Source organism: Symphalangus syndactylus, chromosome 8 (genome assembly GCF_028878055.3).
Source record: "Symphalangus syndactylus isolate Jambi chromosome 8, NHGRI_mSymSyn1-v2.1_pri, whole genome shotgun sequence".
Lineage (NCBI taxonomy): Eukaryota > Metazoa > Chordata > Mammalia > Primates > Hylobatidae > Symphalangus > Symphalangus syndactylus.
The window spans coordinates 110,259,753-110,272,537 of record NC_072430.2 but is presented as its reverse complement, the minus strand read 5'-3'; the positions used below and the strand labels follow the sequence as shown (position 1 = coordinate 110,272,537).

General features: G+C 44.3%; 1 protein-coding gene across 11 annotated transcripts in view; it reads right to left on the bottom strand.

The window, feature by feature from the left end:
• NRP2 (neuropilin 2) overlaps positions 1-12,785 on the bottom strand; it is a 115,610-nt gene that overhangs the window by 14,068 nt on the left and 88,757 nt on the right. For 4 of the 11 annotated variants that reach the window (XM_063645021.1, XM_063645022.1, XM_063645016.1 and 1 more), the window contains one exon: positions 3,987-7,471. The exons of the other annotated variants lie outside the window; for them this stretch is intronic. In XM_063645021.1, coding sequence (XP_063501091.1) covers positions 7,191-7,471 — 281 coding nt within the window. In that variant the 3' untranslated portion in view covers positions 3,987-7,190. Of the gene's footprint in view, positions 1-3,986; positions 7,472-12,785 lie in introns of those variants that run through there. 11 annotated transcript variants of the gene reach the window in all.

Below are 12,785 nucleotides of genomic sequence, written 5' to 3'. Positions count from 1 at the left end.
CTGGCCCCTGTGGAGGTTAGTAGCTTTGCCTATGCCTATAAACATCCCACTAGAAAACCACCTCACTGCCTAGTGCCTTTCCTTTGGGTATTGCAGCCCTGAACTTCCTCAGAAGGAAGTCCACAAGGTCTGCTCTTCTCAGGGCCAGAGTGGGGGCCTGGGGTCCAAGGCCTCTCAAATTTGAGACTTTTTCTTGGTGTGTAGGTTTACCTCTGGCTGCTGGAATAGTTTAGTCTGCAGCACAATACTGCATACTGACCTTAAGGGATGTTTTTTACATAAATTTTTTAGTAGAAAACATAAATAAATAACAGCAAGGCACAGTACAGGCATTCTTTGAAGAAAGCAAGTGGAACTCATTAATCATGGAGAACAGGACTCTGCCTGCTGAACCCAGGGACAGAATTAACTCCAGTGACACAGCCGCCACAGCTCTGGGGAGCTGCCACTTAGAGCCAGGTCCGTATTCCCCATAAGTTGGCCGTTAAAAAAAAGAAAGTTCTGAAGAAACACTCCCTGAGTTTAAAATTCACTTCAGCTAAAAGTGCCCAAGGTCTTCTCTTGCAAGCAACACACTCACTGTAGAGAAAGAGAGATAGGCATAGAGATCGCATGGCTTGCGCAGATGTGGCAGGGGCTGTACAGCCAGGAAGTCCACTAGTTTCTGCCATGCTCTCAAGCAGCGACAGGTTCATTTTAAATGGCAAAGCTCAGCCATTTATAGCACCTACTAAAATGAAAACAGGGATATGTTTGACCCAGAAATTCTATCCTTTGTAAAACATGTGCCCAAAGAAGCAATTTCAAGGATGTTCATTGCAGTATTGTTTATAATAGTAAAAAAAACTAGACACAATCTGAACACTCGTCAACAGGGGAGCAGTTAACACACTCTGGCATATCAACACAATATGGAATGCTATGCTGCAGATATAAAGGATGGGGTAGACGCATTGGTATGTACTGAATTACCCTCAAGATGTCAAATGAAAAGCAGCAAGTCGTCCAATATAGTAAGCAAACACTGTGCTACCATTTACACAAAACCAAATGAAACCAAACTAAACCCCAGCTTAACCAAACCACGTAACTCAACATGAACATACATGTTTGTAAAGGTATAAAACAAGGCTTGGAAACAAACTCCTCAAACCATCCCTCACAGTTACCTCTGGGGAGGCGACTGGGATTGGTCAGCAATGAAATCGACTTTTGCTTTTTCTGTATTATTGTACTTTTTGAGCATGTTTAACTTGTGAGTTAAAGAAACCCAGCCAGTTACTATGAAGTCCGCCACCAGCAGCCTCCCTGTATCATCAGTATCAATACACTCTCAAGCAATGAAACTCCGAGAAAAGAGGTTTTCCCACATAACACTGAGTCCTCCCTCCAGCACCTCTGTTGTTGACGGTTCAAATGGTCTTTCCTATTTCTTGGTCCAATGCCCACGGGACTTTAGCTTTTTGGGGCTCTCAGGGGTCAGTGGCAGAAAAGGCCAAGAACAACTGTTTTACCCAGTAGAGAGGAGATGATTCTAGGTCTCTTATCCACTGGGACTGGGGCAAGAATGTCTTCAGCTTGGTTGTGCTGAAGCACCTAGATTCTCCACTGTTCCATACCATGCTAAATAAGGTTTTGCTCTTGGCGATTTCCCAAATCTTGTCTCTCTTCAGTGTTTAGGTTTGGATCCAAACGGAACACCTCCAAGCAGTCAGGGCAAACATACTCTGGCCCAGGCTTGTGGCCTGAAGACCCCTAAGGGTGTGGGTTTCTGATTGTATCTGACCTCTATACATACTGTGGTGCACCTGATCTGTGTCAGGCTTAATTAAATCCTACACTATTCCTAGCTACTAATTTATTTGTATAAGGCAGTTCTTTTCCCTGCTGACTGTAAGATCATCAGCTGGTGTTCCCCTCGCCCCCCCCTTTTTCTCTGGTTGGATTTGTTTTGTGTTTTCTTTGGGCTGTCACTAAAGTGGATGAAAGGCAAATTACAGCTGTGAGAGCCCCAGTGATCTGTACAATTAGAGAGAAAAAACAAGCCTTCACCTACAGATCTACAGTTCGGCTCAGATGTGTAGCCCACAATGCAGGCAAGCCAAAACTTCAGGATGTAGCTCTTTTCATCAGAGATTACAGAAAGGCCACACGTTTGTTTCAGATCAACTGCAGAGGCCGTAAAGAGGGGTGACGAAAATAAACACTGTGCCACCTCAGCTTGGCTGGGCTTCGGTTATCTGAGCTAGCAGGGCAGTGGGTGAAGAGAGAACACACACTGAAACCATCACAAAGAACCAGGTAGGAGCAGAAACAGACTGGCCTAGGCCTTGACATCTGGTATTTATGATCCATGGAAACACAATTTCTGAACATTTATGCTTGGGCTACACATGAAATGCCACACTGAGGAGTGTTTGGTGGTAACAGCGCCCTGTTTGACATCTAAGATCGGAGTCCTAACAGTCCTTGCCCTTTTAGGGGGAGTAAGTACCCTTAAAATAAGTCTTGGGACTAGAACCAAGGTGGGAAAATTCCCAAACGTGGCTCCAAAAACAGTAATGCCAGCAAAGCATAAGTGATGGCTAATTTAGTTCAGTCCGGCCAGTTTGGTCCCAGGTCAGCTCAAGGAAATGTTGACTGAGCCTGGGTCTTTGTTTGACATAAACACTTTTGAGATGTTTTTATTTCATTCTTTACTAATGGGAACAAATGGCTTTAAGGAAAGCCAAATGTTATTTAGACAAAAGGGGTAATTGAGCTTGTCACTGGGGAAACAAAAAATGCACTGATCACAGACATTCTACTTTATTCTCCTGCAAAGGACAGATAGTGACATCTATACTGAACCATCTGTACTAACAACTTCCAGTAAGATCTAAAAACCGGAAGCCTGTCTCCTTTTAGCAGCACTTGGACAGGTTTTACAGCTGTAAAAAGCACTCCTTCCTGGATCTAGGTTTGGATAGGAAGAAAAGCAGGACTCTGGCAGAAATAGGATCTTCTGAACATGTACATTTTCTCAGGACCTTTAAGGATGGTTCTCGGACCCCTGAGGAGGGCTCCCAGGTTGTCAGAAGGCCTCTGATAAATCCCATGAATGGGGTTGGTGGGAAATCCTATCTGCAAATAAGATTACTGTGACCTCTTCTTGACCACTATCTAGAAACCATGAACTGCTGGGAGGTTGTCTTTCCTGGCTTTTTCCCCACCCCGCCCAATCCAGTCCCCTTCTGATAGAAATATTTTATATAACTAGGCCACCATCCAAAGAGGAGGACCAAAGAAAAATACTCATCAAGAAAGACCTGGCCTTTTGAGTAAGTTTCCCCAAGTGCCTCTCCTCAAAGTTTTATAGTTGTTCCTTTCATAAAATGTTCTACTCTGATAGTTCCATGTCCACAGTCATCATCTAATTATCATCATTACCTGTTCAAAAATGAAGTCTAGAATATCTTTCAGCCCTGAACATGCTACAAGTTCCCATTTTGTCTGGGAAAGCGCTCGTAAATGGGAGATTCACGTCCCTGTGGAAGTAATAATTGGGTAGGCGAGGGGTAAGATGTCACTGCTGCTTCTTCAAAGGAAGTGATCTGTCTCTGCAGAGCTGAGTACAGGATTCAGCTTAGCTGGTACCACTCCCCCGGAGCCCTTTGAAAGTAGAATCTAATCTCCCGGGATTTGTCATCAAGAGAAATTTTGTGGAATCTCATTTAGCAATTTAGCACTTAGCAACTTTTGCAAAATCCCACACCAATCATAAAAGTTGTCTCAGCTGCACAAATTGGATAAAAATCCTAACAAGCAGTAATAAAAATAAAAAGAAGGAAAAGTTGGCATTCAGCCTCAAGGAGAAAACCCACCTACCTCCCACAGAAATGCCCTGTAGCTCAGAAGGTGATGTGTAAACTTTGGAAGCATCGGTTTGCTCAAGGCCTACATTTCAACTTTGTTCTCACAGGCAAAGGGAAAAAAAACCTCACATGTTTGTATAAAAATATCATCATTTTATTACATTCCACACAATACATTTTCAAATAATTTCCAACGTCCACAAGTTATTTTGACACACAGGCAACTGAGCAACGCAAGGGGTGTCACAGTAATAAGGAGAGGAGAATAAGAATAGGAAGTAAAAATCTTTAGGTTTTCTTGTTTCGTTGTTGTTCTTTGGTAATTTTCGATTATTTAGGTGTTTGCCTGCTAGTTTCATTTTAAAGACAGGGTCTTCTTAAAGATAGGCTATCAACTTCAGAAATAGTACTGTATTTCCTATTCAATTCTGGCTTTAATCTCACAAATGTGGGACAAGGGAAGAGACAATTTTACTTTATCTTCAACATCCAGTTTTGTCAACGACAATCCTGATTTTTTGTTTTCTTTTTCTGCCTTCGCCAGGAACTAAGTGATGGCAATTGCTAGCATGATATCAAGGAAGGGGAGTTCAGCCCAGAAATAAGGGCTTCCCTCCTGAAGGTGTTGACATAAAACCTCTACTAAGGCAAAAGCTTTATCAGCCCGAGCTAGGCCTTCAACTCATTCACTCATTCATTCATTCATATTTTAATAGTTGCTATCATCTCTTTGTCTTCTGAGAAGCAACTCTAAACACATGCATGCATGCATTCGCCTGTCCAGTCTATTTTTCTTAGAAGAGAGTGACCCTTCCCTCCCTCCACGAAATACAGAATTTTGCTTCTTAAAGCTGCGAAGCATGGCATTTTACAGAAGACCTGACCTTTTAGCATAGTTGGATAACACAATGAAAATTGCTGGGGTAGACAGAGCAAAGGCAGAGGTTGCGGGGTAGGGAGAGACAGAGAAGGTGACATCCTCAGCTGAAGTGTGAAGGGATTCACAAAGATTAGAGCAGTCTCATATTCTCAGCTAAGGCATGTACATAAAGATGATGCCACTTGGGGCATCAGATAAGGATACAGAAAGTTCACATAGTTGTTGTCATCTTCTATTACAGAAGGGGAATCATCAGGGTATATGGTAACTCAGCTGGTCACTACACTGGCTGTATTTTCCAGATATAATTTCTCGACGCCACACTTCTATGGGGTGCCTACAGGAATGTCAATCATTTTGCAGGCATGCCTGGCCCCAAATGCATGACTGGATGTGGGCAGCCGAGATAAAAGCCCTTAATGAGTGGCATATTAGTCATCACATGGTACCCTGGGCTGATCCCCTCTCCACTCCCCGTTTCTTTCTCCATCTTCAGCTGAGGTAGGACACTTCTTGAAATCTCAAGGTAGCACATGCTCTAGCCTTTCATCTTGTCTTTTTTTGGCAGGGCTGCTGTGGTTGAGACAGAGTAGCTCTTTGAAATAGAATAAGAGTGGGAGAGCATCGTTCTTTCGGGAGGATGAAACGAACCAGATGAGAAAGTTGAGTGTGTGTGCTGAAGGGACATATCTGGATATCGTGAAAGAATGCTGAAAGTCTCTCCCAAGCAGCCAAAAAAAAAAAAAAAAAAAAAAAAAATCATTAGTATTTTGTTCTCAGAAGGAACCTGGAGGCTTTTGGCCCAGGCAAACTTCTTTGGAGTGAATTTTATACCTCCCCAGTGCATTTTTAGCAGGAAAGTAAAAAATAAATGCTCCCGAGGCTGAGCCCTTGTACACTGAGAATCTTAAAATTTGCATTTTCTATCAATGAAATTGACTTCGTTATTTAATCTGTCCTTTGTACAGTATCATTAGCAACTTCTCTCTTACATCCCACTCCCCTTGTTGCTTAGAGAAGACACCTGAGCAGCAATGGTTTCATCTTCATTAGACCTTCTCTGTGATGATGCAGCAACATGTGAATATGCCAGGCCAGCCTACAAGGGTCTATTTGCCAGATGCCATGAATGTTTTAAGGGGCAGCACATTGGTACACTTAAAAAATGATTACTTTCTATTCTCTGATAATATTTAAATAAGTCAGGTGGACAGCCTTACATTTTAGCGGCTATAGATTCAGGCACACATTAACACCATGAAAGGAAAGCAAATGATCCCTTTTTCCCCCATATTTTACAACTGCTATTACAATGACCAATATAATACCAAAGTATATGGTTTTTAACCTTCATACTCAACCCAATCCCAAGTTGGGCCCAATAACCACCCTGGGTGAGGAGACATTTCAGTTCTTCCCTCTCCTCCCTTCTCTTGTCCAACTCCTCCTCCTCTCTACTTAAACAGACTACTGTTTTTCCTACATCAGTCCCAGACTTGTTATTCTCTATGACTTATTCCAAGATTGGACGTAACTGATAAAACTAAACATTCATTATGAGCTTCTCTTTTATAAGGCAACATGAGACAGATTTGCTTCAGGGCTGGAGAGGTGGTTCCGCAGACACCCAATGGCTGTTTTCTTGACATTTCAAAGACACCAGAAGACAAGGGGGTCTTGTCTGAGTGTGCTAGGGGAACCTTCTCTTGGGTCAGGTGGGTTGGGGATGGGGATAGGGATGGGAGAGGCCACACTGCATCCCATGTGGCCTCTATTTCTTTAGGTACCTGGAGATGACAATGACAGCCAACAGAAACCCAGCCAGAGCTAGATAAGGCAACAAAAAGCTTCAATCTCTTCTCCAAGTAAACAAAACTTGTACAGTATATTATTTTCTTGTAAAATGTACCCCAGGAGAAGTAACACAAGAGTTAAAGGGGCCCTCTATGAACACTCACCCCTCACCCAAACACACAATGAACCAGCCTCTCTCACACACACCCACACACAGAGAGCTATTCACACACACACATGTCTACTGTGTACATACACACAGATCCAGGCTTCCCCTCACATCTTCTGGCAGACTGCCCACTGAGAGGAGGTATGGCATAAGGCAAGGGGAAAAAACAAGCGAACCAGTCTCTGGAACAAAACCAGCTGAGCCTTGAGTTGTGGAGTGCTTGGGGGTGGATCTCTTCGGATAGTCCAAGATGCAGCATTAGAGTTGGGTTTGTTGGTTTGGAATCAACAAAAAGGAAAAAGAAAAATCAAAAACCAAAATGAACCCAAGGAGGATGGTTGGGATTGATAAAGAGTGCTCAGGGTTGGGGACCCGGGAGAGAGATGTCTGAGAGTTCACACAGAAACTAGGCGAGGAGAAAAAAAGTGCAAAATCGAGGCAACGTGTTTGCAGTCTTTCTCGTTTGTTTTGGGTGCTGTTCTTGCTTCGGCCCTCAGCAGTGTGAGCCACGGTCTTGCTCTAGCTTAATGGTTAGGGTGGGCTCCACCGCCAGAGGGGCCCCGTTGGTGTAGTGGGAGGTTTTGTAGGTGATGGAGTGATCGGTCTTCTTGGCCGCATAGCGGAACCGGTGGTAGTGGAGCACCAGGGCCAGCGCGACGGAGACCAGCACCAGCACGGCGCCCCCGGCGGCCATTACGTAATACCAGTAGGCTGGGATGGGCTGCATGGGCACCGTGTCCACTGTGGGCTCGGTCCCTGGCAGGAGGGTGCCCCCTGGTGGAGAGACACAGAAGAGTGTTGCTAGGCTGAGAGCATGCAGACTAATCAAAAGACTAATTTAAAAAAAGAAAGAAAGAAACACACACATGCTTTGGGACATACAGGGAAGGGGCTGGGGGACTAAGGTGGTACTCAGTCCTTAGCACCTGCCAAGCACTTCTCAATGATTGCATTATTTCCTACTTACCCCCTTGGGAGGTAGCTACTGTCAGACCCATTTTACAGATGAGGAAACAGAGGCGGAGAGAGGTTAAATTAAGTGGTTATACAGCTAGTTAAATAGTAAGTATGGGATTCAACCAAGAACAGTAGGATTATGCATCTCTTTTCTTTCTGTTTAACCACAATTACTTTATAATATATGGAAGTGTTATAATTCTCTCTCCCTCCATCTCCTTCTCTCTCTCACACACACACATACACATACACAAATACATACAAGTAAATGATGCTGACATGACTTCCGGGATTCAGTGAGGCAGATTTCCTGAGTGGTGGAAACACCATATTTGGTCTGGCTGGCCAGCATTCTCAGCAACAATGTATTAATTAGGCTGGCTAGACTTGAAGGTAAATTCCACTTTGGCTTGCCAAGGCTTCTGTGCCCATTGAAATTAGCCTGGTCTTGCCTAGACAGGTCAATCACCACTGTTAAGTCATGACTAATGCATCCTCATTTTTTTTAATTGGATGGAGGATTTTTAAAAGCAGATTGGAAGGGAAGTTGCAACAAAAAAAATGTGGGCACAAAATGACAGAGGGTATGTGAGAGCGAGAGTGAGTGAGTGAGAGAGAGAGGGAGGGAAATCATTCTTAATGACAGAAAAGACAGAGCAGGGAAGAGAAGCTGGCAGAGTATTTAGAAGGCAACCACGTTCACTGGCCGCTGCTGGTTGCTATGGAGATGATGTAGTAGATTTAAGCCCAGGGTAACTCTGGGGAAAGACTGGCTGGAGTCCCACTTGATGCAAAGCAGTGTTACAACTTGATTCTCCCAAAGATTTGCATCAGATGAGAATCTGGCCCAGAAAGGGACTAGGAGCTTTTGAGCTTGCCAAAACCAGACATGATCTTTACTTCTGAAAAATGATATATGCTTCTCCTATGAAAAGTGCCTCCCTAGCTGTTTGCATTAAGCCGGAAAGATGCATCCTCTCTACTCATGGGGTGCCCCGGCAGGGGAGCCATGGGTGGGAAGTGCTGCTGGCTCCTTCATGCATTGGTGGTCCTACCCTGTGAGCAGACGGGGGTCCCCCTCTGCTCAAGAGGCAAACGGGGCTCATTTATATTTTCATGCCTCCTTCCACTACCCACCCTGAGATTCAGAGCTCCTTAAGCAGAGGAACTCACTCTCATCATGAGGAACTTGCTCTCATCCATACCTAAGGGTTTATACAAAGAAGGCACTCAATAAATGCTTGGTGAATCACACACTGGACTGAGGCTAAGACTCCTATTTCTGAGTCTGTGTTCTCTAATTTCTGCAGCCTGAACATCAGAACTCCTCTCTTTGATCTGGGGAATAGGTGAGAGGTGGGTCAGACCTTCTAATGTCTTCTCAGAAGTGATAGAAAAATGAGAACATTTTTCTTGGAAAATATTTCAAAGCCTGCTCAACTTCTTAGCTCTTCATCGCTGCTTTCTCCTGCTGTACGAATCCCCTTCCGCTAGGGTGCAGGTTCATTGGTACCTCTTGGGTGACCAGAAGTCCCACAACATTGGCAGAGCTTTGACAAGGATGTGTTGCTCTGCATACACCTTGACAGCCACATCCACATCCCCTGGAGTAGAAATGATCCCAGAATCCCAGGATCCCCTGAATGTCCCTTTATACATGTTCATCTTCTCCCACCTTATTGCCTACCCTCTTTGTCTTTGTCCCCAAACTAATTCTGCCTTTTACTAGTTTCATTACCATAGCTGAGAAAGGCCTCTCTCTCTCTCATATTTGTGGCCATGGTGGAAATTATGCATAGAATCAGAGAGGAAGAGAAAGCAAGGTGCTGGAAATGGCTCCTTGAAATGGCCAGCTTGCAAGTCACAGTGAACTGGTGTCAACTCATTATTCAGGTCAGCAAGAGGATCTGCTGCCTGGCAACCATCCTGCTGCTGGATTTTCTATATGAGCTCACAGAAATGCACAGGAAACATCAAAGTGTTAAGGGATGCCCCCGGAGTTCCTCAGAGACATTCCTTCTCTCCCCAAAGGGTGTCCTGGGGTTTGTCTCTGATTTTCATGTGGCTCCACAGTGAGGGCCATCCTCTAATGAGGCCGCAGCTCACCCATCAAGAAAAGGGAGGTGATAAATCCTCAGGGATTAGCTTTCCCTCCAAAGAAGTACCTGACCAGACCACAAAGGTGGGAGCACAAATTTTTGTCAAGCAGAACGTGGTCACAACTACCCACATTCCCTCCATCACTACATCATCTTTGTCCAAAAGTCTGCTTCCGTTCAGCCAAAATGCTGGTTTCCAACACAAAATACACCACCTATGGCTTAAAGTGCTCAGGCTGGAGAAGGATGAAGCCTTCATGCTTCTCTTACAGTGTTTCTTATGATAAAAGACAATGTTAGGGCACAATGGAGAGAATCAAGGGGACCTGCGGGAGGAAGGTGAAATCCTAGTACATGGATTACGTATTTAGAATCAGAGACACAGAGATAGTCTCTCAGAATCCTGCTCTACTTGAAAGACAAACTCCACTTTAGGTAAGACCCTCTTCCCCTTCTCTACTTATCCTTCTCTCCCCTGAAATTATCAACATGTAGAAAACTTCAGTGACAAAAGCTACTTGGGGGACATTATACTGGCTCCTTAAACATTTTCTCTGGGCATTTGTCTGGAGAAATGAGAAATAGTACTATGTGAATTCATGCTTTTAATGTTAAGAGGTTAGAAATAGCGTTAATGTTAGAAAAGAGAGGATACCACTAGCAACCCCTTCCTCATCCCCTACAAGCAACTCTTGGTTGACTTGCAGTTGGGGGCTAGAAGTTTCTGAGAACATTCACCAGCTAAAAAGACTCAACTCTAAAGGCAAGTGGAGTGTGCTGGTTTAGAATCTGGCTCTGTTCCAGCCTCGGAGAGCTGTATGCTAATGAGGCTGTGGTTTGCCAACTAGAGAAAAGGAAGATGATAAATCAATAGGGGTTAAATCCACACCCAGAGCACCTTCCCAGACAACAGCAGCAATCCAATGAATGCCAGATGGATGGATGAATGGATAGGTGGACGGATAAATGGACGGATGGCATAGAGGAATATATTTGGACCAATGTTCAGACTCCTGGAAAATGTTGATGACCTACTGGTACTTCCCTGGAGAGTTATTTTCAGAAAGTGCTAGAGATTTTGCTAGCTCATATGGCACCTCTATGGGAAATTAGAAAAAGGCGCCCACTTTAGGCAGATGTCACCTGCACCAGATGCCCGAATTGCTGAGTTGTGCAATTTTAGCTTCACTTGCCCCTTCAGCCATCTGGGGTGATCGAGCCATTGCTTGACAAAAAAGGAGCCTGGACTAGGTGGGTGAAAGTGTAGGTGAGAATTCAACCTTGCCTGGAGTTGGTTGATCTGTTGACCTGAATTTTCCCTTTGATTGATCTAATTTCTACCGCTTACTCACATGTCTTTTTACAACTGGAAAACGCTTTCAGTTCCTGAACTATTTTTCATTAATTCCCACCCCAAATTCTCTACAAAGTTTTCCCATTGTGTGAGATAATGAGAAACAGATACTTAAATAGTCAATAACTGAACTCCAAGTGCATTTGCAAGGTTGCACAGGCTCCCATCTGTAAAAATTCTGAGCCCCCTAGAGAAAAGCAATGCAAACACAAAGAATTTGAATTTTGAGAAACAATAAAGTTTGAGAAACCAGGCATGGGAGAAAATAAGAAAGGAGGTAGTGTTCCTGTCATTCCTACCTGCAGATAGGGTCACTGTGCAATTGGGAAGCGTGTCTGTAACAACGGCCACCCTGAGTGGACATTTCCTGTGTGTTAACCGTTGGTCTATGGGCTTCACATGAATCATTTTGTTCATTCCTCATGACCCTCCAAAGGGAGACCTGAGGGCTTGAGAGGACAAGTGATTTTCTCCTGGTTTCACTTGGAGGATAATTGTGGAGAAGGGCAGAACAGCACTCAGTGAAACCCAAGAGATGGCCCGGGGTCCTCTGAGGAACTGTACACTGCTAGCAAGTGGCAGAGTCACGGCTGGAACCAGGTGGACAAAATCCCAGCCTGTGCTCTAACCCAGGGGTCAGCTCACTGTGGCCTATGGGCCAAATCCAGCCCACTGCCTGTTTGTGTAAATCAAGTTTTGCTGGAACACAGACACCCTCATTTGTTTACATATTGCTTATGGATGCTTTTATGCCACATAAAAGTATGTCCTGTAAAACCCAAGATATTTACTATCTGGCCTTTATAGAACAAGTTTGCAGATTCCTTGCTCTAACCATGTAGGGAGGGAAGAGGAAACAGTCCTCTTCCTTTCTGCCTCCTATTTCTGTCTGAACCTGTCTGAGGATTGGCGTGTCTCAGTCAAGTCAGTTTCTCACTGAATCACTGAAATGAGAAAGCATGTACTATAGCTGCATTTATGATATATCATCTGGACCTGGGGGAGTCACCCAGGTTTCCAAAAGAAGTGTTTTGAAAGACACCAAGGGTAAGCCTTCTCTCTTTCTCTTTCAAAAAAGGCTCATTGCATGTCAGAATTGTTTTAGGACTGGCCTGTCTGCACAGTCCTTTCTGTACAGGTTAAAAATGAAGTGCTGGTGAAGGAACACTTCAGATAAAAGGTTTATTTAATTTGTGAGATTAAACAAACGAAAAAGGTTGGCTCCTCTAGAGAAGTTTACAGAAGATAGTAGAAGAATGCGGTCACGCCCTCTGATGTGTTTGGAAGAAAGACGCACAAGCACAAAGGCATCCCTGAGAAACGACTCTTTCCATCTGCCTTATGAGCATGGTGTGGCGGGAGGCGCCGGGATGTTTTCAGTAAGTTGGCAGGAACCATGTGGATTGCTCCCACATCTAGAGGCATTTTTAAGTGCCTCCGAATTCAGATTTCTGACTGGCTGAAGTCTCGGACGCTTCACACTCTTTGGTGGCACTTACGCTACTTTCTGTAAACTGAGTCTTGTCCCTGTGTTCTCGGAGAGAAAAGTTGGTGAAAAACATTTTCTTCCACCCATAGATAAGCTGGCCTCGGCAGTTGTTTACATGAGTGGTAAACTGATGGAGAGGGGACGTGTCAGGCCTCTGTAGCAGGAGAGGCAGCATGCTCCAGCAAACCT